At 44.8% G+C, this 13,580-nt stretch overlaps 1 protein-coding gene across 6 annotated transcripts in view; it reads left to right on the forward strand.

Annotated features, from left to right (window-relative positions):
* The window catches only part of Ano6 (anoctamin 6), a 184,630-nt gene that overhangs the window by 39,355 nt on the left and 131,695 nt on the right, over nt 1-13,580 (forward strand). For 2 of the 6 annotated variants that reach the window (NM_001253813.1, XM_006520231.4), the window contains exon 2: nt 447-509. The exons of 2 other annotated variants lie outside the window; for them this stretch is intronic. In NM_001253813.1, the coding sequence (NP_001240742.1) occupies nt 447-509 (63 nt within the window). Of the gene's footprint in view, nt 1-99; nt 303-446; nt 510-3,223; nt 3,358-13,580 lie in introns of those variants that run through there. 2 more of the 6 variants (XM_030248256.1, XM_006520232.4) reach the window with 2 other exon arrangements.

Genomic DNA, 13,580 nt, shown 5'->3' on the forward strand with positions numbered 1-13,580 from the left:
TGCAGTCTACACTGGGATTTTAAGACGGTCTCAGGAGGATTATTATATACCAAGATTAAGCCGGCAGGGATTTGAGAGGTTGCTTCGAGCGAGAGAAATCTCAGCCCTGGTTTACACGTTGGTAACAGCTGGAGGTTTGGGAGAGACAAAGAGGCCCATCCAGTAAAACCGCATTCCTGGATGAGGGAACCAGGCTTCTGAAAAGCTCCGGGCTGGGCCGTCCTGGTGTGCAGCAAGAGTCTGGCCCACTGACCGACCTACCTAACCAAGTTCTAACGAAAGGAAAATGGAGAGCCTGGAAGGTTAGAATGACTTGGTCAAGGTCAGACGCTTGTCGCAGAGTCAGGCCTGGGACCCAGGTCTGACACCTCTTCTGGGCTCTCTGTTGCCCAACGCCAGCCGTTATGTTTGTTTATTGTATTTATTGATACCTCCTCGTCCTTCAGGTGATGTTCCTGACTCCAGGAGGCCTTTTCTGGCTCCTCATACTCCTCTACCATCCGGTCTGGGTAAGATTCCCCTGGTTGTGTTTGAACAGCACTTGTATGTAGGTCTCCCCTCACGTGGCCGGTTCTGGAGAAAAGCCCATAACGTTCTTGTGTACTGTGTAACTTGATGGTACGTGTTTGTTAGCTCCGAGGCACCACTTGTTCAATTGCACTGCCCTAAGTTTTGGTCCACATGGGTTGCTAAAAGTAATGAGATGCTATATAGGAGCACTAAGTGTATTTCCTGTGGCCCACTGCATTATGGGTCAGGATCCCTCTGGGGGGAAATGTTCTGCAAGGCAATGTTAATGTTGGCATGATTGAAAACAGGATTTTGGTGACCTCGGATGTTGCTCAGGGTGCTTTGAATGGCATGCTGCTGTCAGGGTGCTGGTGTGAGGATGTCTGATGGAAATACTATTTCATGGAACCGTGCTTTAAATCATCTTTGTGTTCATGCTGAAGATGTAATTGTGAGTGGTCACAAGCCAAATAGCTGAATTAAATTTTTTGGCTCCGTAGATTTTTTTAAATGACAAAAAAAAAAAAAATCGTGTCTTTCGCTGTCATCCTAGATGTTTAGAGTCATGGTTTTCACGGGGAAAGCATTGCCAGCTCCGTGTGCTTGTGTTTCCTTGTTGTGGCTCTGTAGCCTATAGGTTGCCGTGTGGCTCAGTGTAAATATCACACAAAGAAATAGCTGTCTTTGGTGGAAGATTCAGAGCTGAACTTCCTTGGAACCAGGGCCACTAACTGGGCAGTGTTGCGGGTAGACGCAAGGATGTTAAGGTGTTGAGGAACAATGGCCAAAATGTGTAGAACTACTTTGCCATCTATATAAACATGTTTCACAGATTCGTGGCTAGCAAGGGCTGCCACATCCCTGGGAGGTGTGGAAGCAAAACCATCACACATGAGGGAAATAAAATATTTTTGTTCGATTGTCTTCTGAGATGGATGTCATGTCCCTGTGTCTGAAGGATGTCCTTAAATACTTGAGTTTCCTGTCCCCTACCTCCACAGTACTAGATCATGAGTGTGGGCCATCCCACCTCGCTCCCACTGTAAGACGTTTCCATAGTATTTCATTTTACTATAGTGTACAAAATGTATTTTGCATCACTTTAAAAAAATATCTAGAAAAGTTTCTACCAGTTTTTTTTTTCATATTTTTGGATGAAAAATATTTAACAGGCCAGAAAAAGCCTATCAGTGAGCAACTGTTCCTGTCAGAACTTCAGAGGCATGGCCGTATATTCTAGAATAAAAAGGAAGAGAACACTTAATGTTCTAAACCTATAAGGAACACGGTTCCCACCTAGGTCACACCGATGACCATGTGTAACTGCCCTGCCATTTAGGACTCAAGTTTTACAAGTACGTACACACACACACACACACACACACACACACACACACACACACCACATGGGAACAGTTAGAACTGGAATTTAAACCCAAGTCTTTCTGATTTTTAAGTCCTGTGTCTTTGGCCCTGTGATGAGGCCTCCAAATGAGACTACTTATTAACTTTGAGCATTTACTATGTTGGAAGAAGAGCGCTTGCTTCAGTGTCTTAGAACTTCTATTAAGCAATTGGTAAGTTGGTGAGACGACGATTGTGAGGTGTGGAGAAAAGCGAACACATGTATACCTCCATGGGAATGTGAATTGCTGCGCCATTATGAAAAACAGCATGGTGGGTCAAGGAAAGGTTAAGAGTAGAACTTCCGCACTATCAGACAGTCGTAGTATATACCCAGAGGAAATGAAGTCAAGATCTGCATTTCCACATGCATTGAAGGATTATTTGCAGTAGCTTAAATATGGAAATACCCATCTGTTAATGATAAATGGATTAAGAAATTATGGGATATGTATGTATGTGTGTACATACTCACTTATGTGTGTGTATGTATGTACATGCCTGTGACTATTATGGGGTATGTATTTGTGTGTACATGCCTATGAGTATTATGGGATATATATGTGTGTATGTACATGCCTATGACTATTATGGAATATATATTCATGTCTGTATGTGTGTGTATGACTATTATGGGATATGTATGTGTGTGTGTACATGCCTATGAGTATTATGGGGATATGTATGCATGTGTGTATGTATGTGTATATATGCACATGCCTATTAGTGTTATTCAGCCGTATAAAAAAGGAATTGTGCCATTTGTGATAGCATGTATGAGTCTGAAGGACATTGTGCTAAATAAATAAGGCAGAAAGGAAAGCCAAATACTGTTTATATGTGGAATCTGAAAATGTCAAACTCACTGAAGCAGAGCGCTGAACCGTGGTTGTCAGGCCCTGGAGGAGGGGGAATGGGCAGGTACCATCAGCTGGTTCTTAAAGTTGAGGTGAGTGAGTTCTAGGGGTGCGGTGCCCAGCAGGGTGGGAGGTGGTATATGTGCTAATGAACTTGACTGCAGTGATCGACCCAGGATGTATATGTGCAGCGAAGCCTTATGGTCCGTGAATGGGTTCGGTCTGTGCCAGTTGCATATTTTAAAAGGACCACCTGTGGTTTAAAGTCATGGGTTTAGAAATTTGTGATTTTATTCTCAGATGTGTTTGATTTGGAGGAATTGGATGAGCAAAATGGTTGGTGATCTGTGCTTCATCGTTGAGAACTGGGATTTGAGAACCCCACCTCTCCTGTGTCTCTGCATCAGCCAAATGAGACATTCTAGCTTCATTGCATTCCTTTCTTCCCACAGGCCCTGAGCTAGAAAAACACAGCAGCCGGATAAAACAGTTCTGCCCCGTGCTCACAAACCTTGTTTTCTCTGCCAGGACATTGTCTGCTTCCAGCGTGGGAAGCTTGCCCATCAGAGCCTTTTTTGGTTCACAGGTGGGTCCCAGGGTTTCCTGGTTGCTCTCCAGGAGACCTCTTACTAAGCTTGGCGGGATGGGACGTCCTTGAGGGTCACTATTCGGGATCCTTAGGTCATCGGAGGAGGATGAGCAAAATGGTCGGTGGTTTGTGCTTCATCGTTGAGAACTGGGGTTTGAGAACCCCACCTCTCCTGTGTCCCGTGTTCTAGATGAGCACTCTGAGACAGAGTCCTGTGCCCCTGCACAGCGAGTCACAGTGGCCCGTGAGTGGAATCCCGGGGTTTTCTTCTGTCTCTTTTCTACAATGCTTTATTTCCCTAGCTTGGGAATGCTACTTGGATTGGATGGATGCTACTTCCTTGAAACTCACTCAGGGCTCACTTCCTTCTTGTAATTACTTCCCAATTTGTCTTCCCAGTTCCTGCTGTCTATTTTCTGGTCCTTTGATAGCATTTCCTTCTTTGTAGGATGTTGGAATGGTGACTTTATTTTTTTTTTCCTGCTATGGTTTTGCGCCCCATTTTCTCTGCATATTCTTCTGTGCCCAGGGCTTTGATATAACACTTTTGAACTGTTTTGAGCTTCAAACACTCCATTTGCCTGCTTCTCCAAGAACGAAGTCTAGATTTGCTTCATGTGTCCCTGACTCTATCCTGCCTCCTATTCTGGTACCTTCTCTGTCTGTGGACGGACAGTGTTACCTCCTCCCCATCTCCAGAGTTGAAATACTACCTACATGAGGTGGGAACCGGTCCGGGTTTCTCCTTTGATATCTTTTTCTTTTTTCTTTTTGGATATCTTATTTATTTACATTTCAAATGTTATTCCCTTTCCCAGTTTCCACTCCTCAAACCCCCATCCCATCGCCTTCCCTCTGCTTCTGTGAGGGTGCCCCCCCCCCGATCGCCCTAGCATTCCCCTTCACTGGGGCATCAACCCTTCACAGGTCCAAGGGCCTCCCCTTCCACTGATGCCATCCTCTGTTACATGTGCAGCTGGAGCCATGGGTCCCACCATGTGTACTCTTTTGGTACCTTCATTCCTTCCAGAACCTGAGTTCTCCTTTCAAAATGATCTTGACTTTGTCTTCTCTGTCTCCACTTCAGTCAACCTTGTTAGCTGCCCCCAACAGTAGTCTACTGGCTGGTGTGCGATGCCCACTCTTGCATCAGGCAGCTCTGTGATGCTGGGGTACTCTGCTCTTGTCTGCCTCGCAGAATGCGTTTCATTGGAGTCCATCTGGATTCCTCTACTTCAGCTTGTTCCTCTTCTCTGCCTTCCTTTGGGGTCATATTGGCTGGGTATTGAGAGGTGTATTTGAGGGTGGCCTCTTTTCTCTTTTATGTTCTTTCAGTCTTGGTGACTGACCCCAAGGCATTGTCGTGAGCACACCCAAACCTTTTCTGCGATTGCACCATCGGTCTCCCCTCCTCCCCTAAAGCTTTTCTTTTTCCCCACAGTCAACTTCTGTCCCATTCTTTCAGGTTTCAGATGTCGTTCCTTTCCCCACCCTGCCCCAAATAGTTACCTGAGATATAGTCTGACATAGCAACCTGTTAATGTCCTTCTTTTCTCTAAGCAGAGTGAGTTCCCACAAAGGAACATCTTATGGTTGGTACACTGATACATCTTTTGCATGTAGCGTAGGGTCCGGCATATTGTAGGTACTGGCTCTCATGAGATGTTTGAAGTGAGCATGCACTCTCTCTCTCTTTATTTTCTTAGGCTTGATGATTGACCCCAGAGTGTACGTCTGCTTGTCAAGTGCTCTACCAATGAACTCTTTCTTCCTTTTTGTAAAAACGTGTTTGTTTATTTGTTCTGTGTGTGAATATGTATATACCTACATGAGTTTATGTGTACTGTGTCCTGAAGGACAAAAGAGGGCATCTGCTTCCCCTAGAATTAGAGTTACAGGCAGTTGTGAGCTGTCAGGGGGTATCAGGTGTGCCTTTCTAATCCACACACTGACACTGTAACTTATCTGTTTCTCAGGTTTAGGCACCATCCTTTGGTGCCAGCATTTAGTTTGCTTTCATCCCCTCCTGCCCCTTGCTTCTCAGTTCTCATTTTTTTGCCAGCTGTAATCATATTGTAATTGTACTGTAATTTGGATGAGATCAATATCCAGTGTTTACTTTATTGCAACTGTGGAATCTTCTCCACAGATGAACCGTTTAATATAGTTTGATTTACTTTTGCCTCTCATGGTTAGGTTGCACGGCCAATATTGACTTTTTTTTCATTGTTAATCTTTGATATAGTTATGAATAATTCAACCTCAAATTCTATACCAGTTGTAAATCTCTCTTCGATATAACCAGCCACACAGGGATTCTGTCAAGGTCATCTTTGGAGGAAGAGCCTCTGGAACCTTCCATTGCTCTCAGGGCAGAGAATGGTTTCCACTTAGCACCTTCCTGCCAGCTCCTTTAGGCTCTGTCTTGTAGGAGGGCCTTGCTATGTGTTGTCTTTCCTGTTGGTTGAGTGTTCCATGGACACATTTCCCAGGGCCTCACAGAGGAAGGCTGGAGTTGCAGAGATGGAAGAGACACGTCTGAAAATGCCTTCCTCTTCCTGGATTTTAACTGATGACCTTGCACTCAAGGATGTTTCTCCAGCTAGTTCTTGACAAGTTCTATGCATCAGACTCTGATCTTCTGTATATAAACCCTTTCCTCTGGGATTTTGTGGGCTTTTCTTTTTGAGTCCTGATTTAGATCCTGTTAACATGTGGAAACATTAGCAGATCCTTCGCTCTGGCCGGCCTTTCCTTTTCTTTTTTTAACTGTTGTCCTTGGCTGACCTGGAACTCACTGACTATGTAGACCAATGGTTCCCACGCTTCCCAGGGCTGTGACCTTTTCATATATTCCTCATGTTGTGCTGACCCCCCAGCCAGACATCATTTTTGTTGCTACTTCATGACTCTCTTGTTGCTACAGTTAAAATTGTAATGTAAATATCTGATACTCTACCCTGGGAAAGGGTCAGTCAGACCCCAAAGGGGCTGAGGACCACAGGGTGAGACCCCCATATAGACCATGCTGTCCTTGAACTCCCAGCAATCGGCCTGCCTCCCAAGTGCTGGGATTAAAGGTGTGCACCACCACGCCTGACCACTTTTTTTGGGGGGGGGGGAGAAAGTTTAATTTGGGGAGCAAAATAGCCTTTAATTCTAGAAAGAAAAAAAAAGTGTTATATGCTGGGATTTTTTTTTCTTTCTCTATCTCAGCTTGTGAATACTTCTGTCATCTGATATTGGCTCCCACACTTTGCACGATTGCTCTTTGATCTCTTGATCCAACTTAATGAGCATACCCGGAATTGGATGGCTCAAGCCTGCTGGTGACTTTAATTTCTGCCGCAGTTTGAGTTTTCATAGTTTTTTTTTTTTTTCTTTTTGGTCCTCCAAATGCTTCTTGCTTTGTGTCTCTTTTTGGTAATGTCTTTTGTTCTCGTGTGGATGCATTTGTCTCAGATGACCAGTCTGAAGATGTGTTCGTTCCTCCCTCCATTGGCGTCCCCTCCAACCCCCGAACCCCGACTTTTATCTAGAGAATTTTGCTGATTCCCCCTGCAGTTCCAGGCTTCCTTCACCGTGACTTGGCTGCACCGTTTGCTGTTAGAAACCCTCAGTGCTGGTATTTTTAGCTCTTTATTGCCCTCAGCTCCAGCTATTTATGAAATACTTCAACCAGAGTACAAGAGGCGAAGAAGAGAGGGAGGAGGTGGGCTGTGTGTGTGTGGGCTCTAGGCACTTGTGCAGGCTTCTTCCTGCCCTTAGCGTGGACTCTCTAACCCTTCCAAGGATGGAGGACTCATGTTAGATTTCTATGAGAAAACAGAAGCAGTTGGAGAGCTTGGTAGACATCTTGGACTGTCTTATCTGTCCCATCCCATCCCCTGTCACATCCCCCCCCCCCCAACAACCCACCAGGGTGGGAAAGAGAGAGGGGGGAGGGGGGAGGAATATTAACTGAGACAAAGAGGGAGAGGTGATATGTTAAATAGTCCCAGGATTTAAAACAAGAGATAACTGATTTTTAGTGGAATTTGGCTTATCCTTCTGCCCTCTGCCCCACCTTGGCCTTCAGTTCTAGAAGAACCTGTGTGGTTGAAATAAACTTGCCTCTGGCCCTTCCTCATTTAGGATGGGACTTCTCCAGTGCCTAAGCCAGTTGCTAAGTGCCTGTGTGTTGTCTTTCAAGCACAGGTCCCCATGTCCTCTGCCCTTGTTGGTTTATGTCCTGGTAGTTGAAGACTCACTGAAGGAGTGTCTCACAGAAACAAGCTGGGACTGCTGCTGAGCAGGCATGCAATCACACTTCTGTGCAGGCCCTGACTCCATTTCACTGGCTAGGGCTCTGTTGAATTGGGAGGAGAGGTGAGTGGAGGCTCTGGGCCGTTCCTAGATTGAGCCCCAGCTCTGCAAACATGCCCACTCTCTCCGAGCCTCTCTCCTCCCTGCCTTAAGACCAAGGACATGAAGCAGATGAGTGCAAGTCTCTCTTTATTCACCAGGCTTATTTTATTTAAGGAAATTAAGGTGCTCTGTAATTGAACATTAGCACAGGGAGCAGAGACCTACTGTAGTTGACAGAAGAAAACATGAAATTAAAGTTTTCCTCATATTACTCAATGCACTGATTCCAAAAACCCTTCAAGTTTTAACTAAAATGGCAACCCATGGTTCAGGAATCAGGAACTTGTAAAAGGTTAAATATTCTGAAGGTTCCCCCCACCCTCCCCGCCTTGGGCATTGTTAGCTGATGGCTAAGCACACTGGATTCATGTTCTCAGTACCCGGATGAAGTTTATTTCAATTGGGAAACTAAGAAAGCTAATAGTTGAGGGGTGAGTTTTCCCTTTGTCCTCTGGCAGTGGAGACATCCCCGGTAGCACCTGCCAGGAACTTTCCTTCCTGTGAGGGCTCTGTATGTGGGGATAATCGCCCTATCTGTAGATTCTTTTCTCTAAGTTACTTTTCTCAGTTGAGACGGAAGGCAGTGGGCATGGTCTGTCTTTGTGGTTTTGCCTGGATGGTTTGATCATTAACCCAGTAGAGGTCACCGCGGTCAGTACAGTGACTGAGGGGAAAGCTGGGTTGTGAAGTCCTTTACCCTGTGACCTGAAAACCAGAGATATCTTTCCTAGGGCAGGGTTGCACAGGTTGATCTTTACAGCAGAGCCACCCCTAGCCCAGTTGTCAGCCCAGACTCTCCTTGGCAAACTGCACGGATTATTCTGAGAGTTTAGCAAGCGGTGGTTATTTATTTGATTCTTGCACTGACATTTGGGAACCATTATTTTAGGGACGGGAGGCCAAAAAGCAACTCAGACTCTCAAGTATTTGCAGAACTCAGGGAAAGAAAAACAAGACAAAAGAAACAGAACAAAAAAAAAAAAAAAATCCAGTATGCCTGATCAGCTGACCCTCTCCTGTCAATCATTGTTCATACCCATTTCTCCTTCGCAGTGAGATCTCCTTGCTCAAAGGTGGTAGAAAGGTTGAGGAGCCTTGCCTCAGCATAGCTCTCCAAGGTGTGTGTGTGTGTGTGGTGCCAGGGAAATGCTAGTGATCCCCTCTCCCCCAAATAGACAGGAGCCGGTCTGATCCAACTCACAGTAGGGTCTTTATTCTATTTAAGCTAACTCAGGGCCCCCTCAATGCATTGCCATCATGCAGGATGGTTTTGGTAGTGGGGGAGCCCCGAATGTCTGTGGGGCAAGGCTTTATAGTAAGCGGCAAGCAGGAGTGGGTGTGCAAGCATATGATTGGAAAAGCTACTGTAGCCTTTAACATGATTGGCTGGTGCTGGGAGTCATATCATAAATGTAATTTCTGCTCCCCTCTGCATTGGTGGTCATTAGGCAGGTTTGTTGGGGGAATAACCTGGAGATGCTGGTCTTGTTGATGGTGTAACCTGGAGATGCTGGTCTTGTTGGGGATTAGCCTAGAGACTGGAGCTAAGCTCGGGTTTCGTGGGGGTGGGGGGGGGGAAGGCAGGGGGAGGGGCAACTTGGACACTAAAGCTAGGTACCAGCCTGTTAGTTTACATGAGTTCAAAATTCAGGTCAGGGTCTCTGAAATGGAGTCTGAATTTAAAAGCTTTGGCCTCTCATGTGAATAATACATATGTCATGTGTCATTTGAATAGTTTCAGTCACACACACTTTGTATTTCTCTAAGTGTAACGCATGTGTAGTGGGTGGTTGTAGTATGATTTCTCCGTCTTTCTTGTTTGAATGTTTGGACTTGTGCACGTGTGCACATGTGTGTGTGTGTGTGTGTGTGTGTGTGTGTGTGTGTGTATTTGCTCCTGTGGCTATGTGCATGTGCCATGTGGGTGTGTGTGCTTGTGGGGGCCAGAGGTTAGGTACCTTCCTCTATCTCTCCACCCTGGTGGTTTTTGTTTTGTTTTGTTTTGTTTTGGACCAGGTCTATCACTGATAAGCTAGGTTGGATGGCTTCTGAGAAGAGTCTGCCTCTCTGTCCCCCTGCCCCTCCTCCCCCCAGCCCTCAGGTTACAGATAAGTGCCACAAGTCCTTGTCCTTTCAAGTAGCCTCTAGGGATCCAGGCTCATATCCTTGTGCTTACTGACTGAGCCACCTCTCAGCTCCCTCAGCCCCGTTTTACACGTTAACTTTGTCTCCTGTCTATGCCTGCTCTCTTCAGTGACCCCTTCCGTTTTCCTTTCACTCTTTTCTCTGAATAGATTTGTGTGCGAGAGACTATTATCATATGGATGCATAAATATCATCTGCAAAGTCAATCGCAGGAAAGACTTAGAGTCTCTTTAGCTTTATGACTGTAAAGGATTCCGCTTCTTGCCATTGATTCAGCTTTTTTGCCATTGATCCTTTATTAGAGATCAATTAGAGTCGTATACAAAGACCTTGGCTGGGCCCTGAGGGTCTATCTCAGGCTAGGCCCTGAGGGTCTATCTCAGGCTAGGCCCTGAGGGTCTATCTCAGGATAGATGGATTTAACTGCTTTTCTCAAGACGCTTTTACTCTCTCGTTGAATTCTTTTTAAACTTTTAATTGACATTGTACTTGCATTCTTATGGGAAACAGGGTGACCCACACACATGTGTACACAGGTACACACACAGTCAGGTCAGCATAGCTGGTATGTTGTTGTTTATGTTGGGGACAGTCAGATTGGTATTGTTTTTGCACTGTGCTGTGGAACATTGGAAAACCTTATCTGATGGTGACCCTGTGCCTACTAACAGCCCTCACTAGGATACATTTTGGAGTCTCTGGCAACCACAATTTTGCTCTATTTCCATGAGTCCAGCATCTCTACTACTGCATAGAAGTAAAAAAAAAAAAAAAAAAGCATGCAGGCTGCCTTTCTGTGCCTGGCTAATCTCACTTAACATGATGTCCTCTAGTTCTGTCCCTGTTACTGCAAATGGCAGAAATTTCATTTCAGTGTGGTAAATGTCACTTATGTCATTCCACAGTGGTCTTTATCCATTGGTGGATATCTAGCTGATTTTACATCTGGGCTGTTGTGACAAGCCTTGCTGTGTACACGAGAGAATGGATGCTATAGGGACTCAGGTTCCTTCTAATTCTTTCCTGACCCTGGCCTCCCCCCTCATTATTTCTGAGAATCGTGACAGGATAGCTTACCTACTCATCGGCATTCCTCTCTCCAGGTAGCTTAGAGTAGCCTTAAGTTGCTTATTAGCTTAAGTTGCTGCCTCCACCTCCCTAGGGTCAGGTCTACAGGCCTGTGCCATCACACCCAGTTTTAACAGTTTATTTTAACCAGACTTTTTTTTTTTTAATGTAAAATTTGCCTCATTTATTTGAAAGTCATTTATAACAAATTGCATATATATTTTATGCACTATATTTTATTCACTGTCCCCCTTAATAAAAAAAAATACACTTTTCCATTCTCTGATTTCTTTTTAAGCTTTTTTATGGTAATTAATTGATGAATTTTTTTTAATTGACAATTATTTTTTTATAGAATATATTCTGCACTGGGCAGTGGTGGCGCACACCTTTGACTCCAGCACTTGGGAGGCAGAGGCAGATGGATTTCTGAGTTTGAGGCCAGCCTGGTCTACAGAGTGAGTTCCAGGACAGCCAGGGCTACACAGAGAAATCCTGTCTCAAAAAACAAAACAAAACAAAACAAAGACTATATTCTGATCTCCTCCCTCATCTTCTCCCAGATCCTCCCCTCCTCACACTCTGTCCAAATCCAGCCTTCTTTTACTCTCTCTTTAGAAAACAAAAAGACAGGCTGGAGAGATGGCTAGTGGGTTAAGAGCACTAACTGCTCTTCCAAAAGTCTGAGTTCAATTCCCAGCAACCACATGGTGGCTCACAACCATCTGCAATGTGATCTGATGCCCTCTTCTGGTGTGTCTGAAGACAATTACAGTGTACTCATATACATAAAATAAATAAATCGCTTAAAAAAAACAAAAACAAAAAGACAGACAAACCAGAATGAAACAAAACAAACAAAAAAATAACAAAGACACACAAAATGCATAAAAACATAAAATGAGAAACCACAACATATAAACAAAAGATCAGTAAAGTAAAAAAAAAAAAAAAAAAAAAAAAAAAAAGCCCAAAAAGCTCATTATGAGACAAAATAATTCAGAAATACCATTGAGTTTGTTTTGTATTGGCCATGTCTGGCTGGACATGGGGCCTGCCTTTAATCCTGTTAACTAGACTTCTATCAAAATGGTTGTCTTAGCTTTCTTCATTACAGAAATTCCATGTGCTTGGTACAAATTGCAAAGTGGTTTTCTTCATAGAAAGCCATTAAAGGGTTTACAACACAAGACTACTTTGTCAGAGTTTTGTTTTCAAAGGTCACTTAGATAGCTAAAAGGAGATGGGGTTAGGAAGAGAGTGAGAGTCTCTGACAGACAGATTACAGGTACTCGTGTTGTGCAGAGCAGTGTGCAGGGAACTGGCAGCATGAGATCTGAGTGGGAGACCATAGGATGCCGAGTGTGCGGGAATAAGGCAGAGGGGAGAGGGGAGATGGAGAAAAAGGAGAAAGCGCTTGTGGGTTGGAGTGTGTGGAGATGTGACTGTAGGCCCTTTGTAAAACCTGATGCCAGGACATATCTATGTGGCAGAATCACATTGACTAGGGGACATAGGAATCTAGAGATGAGAAATGAAACAGGAGCATGCACTAGAGCAGAGATGCTAACAGCTGCCACGGTAGCGTGTGGGGGAGCTGAAGGGCTTCCAGAAGGGGAGGGACCAAGAAAAGAGTCCAGAGAGATAGAAGGACCTCAGGCACAGAGGACACCCCTGACATCTCAGCACTGGGGAAGCCAAGGAGGGAGATCCTGACTTCAAGGCCGGCCTCAGCTACTAAGGAGCTGAAGGCCAGGGTGTGGAAAAACCCACACCAGAAAACACACCGATGGAACGACAGCAAGAGTCTTTAAAGACTGGCTTGGTCAGCTATGACAGCGATCACTGAGGTCTCTGGGAGGCAAGAAATGTAAGACATTGGGCAGAACAGCATAAAAGCCATGGTCAACGGTTGCCAGAGCAGGTTGGGAGCAAATGCCCACTGGAGGGAGGCCAGCTGTACATGGCTACTCAGTATAGTAAGGACTTGGACTATGGGTTGTTTTTTTTTTTTTTCCCCTTTTCTCTTTGTTTGTTTGTTTCTTTGTCTCTTTGTTTCTTTCTTTGTTTCTTTGTTTCTTTGTTTCTCTCCCTCTCTCTGTTTCTCTGTCTCTGTCTCTGTCTCTTCCCTTTTCCCTGGGTATCAGTCTAGGACCTTGCTCATGCTAAGCAAGCGTGCCTTCCTCCGGAGCCATGCTCCCAACCCTTAGGAGTTTGGACTGTGTCACAGCACAATAAACTACATCGGGAAAGGCTGATTAAGGTTGTTGTTTTAACTTCTTCAGATAACCTTATCTTTATTGTTTTATTCTGATTATAAAGCAGCATATACTTAATGTAAAAGCTTTAAGACTTAAAAACATAACCGAGATTAACGTCCATAACTATTCTTTTATGTGTAGCCACCGTCGTTTGGGATATGCCGTTCAAGATTCCCGTGAGCTAACATACGCATGCACACACACTTGACAACACTTTACAGTCAGTTTATGGAGATGCGGGTGGGCTGCTTGCTTCCTGTGAGCTGCGTGTGCCATTGAGGATTGCAGGGTCATGTCAGACGTGCCTCCGCCTGCAGCTGAGGAGTACTGCTCAGTTGT

Source organism: Mus musculus, chromosome 15, assembly GCF_000001635.26.
Source record: "Mus musculus strain C57BL/6J chromosome 15, GRCm38.p6 C57BL/6J".
Lineage (NCBI taxonomy): Eukaryota > Metazoa > Chordata > Mammalia > Rodentia > Muridae > Mus > Mus musculus.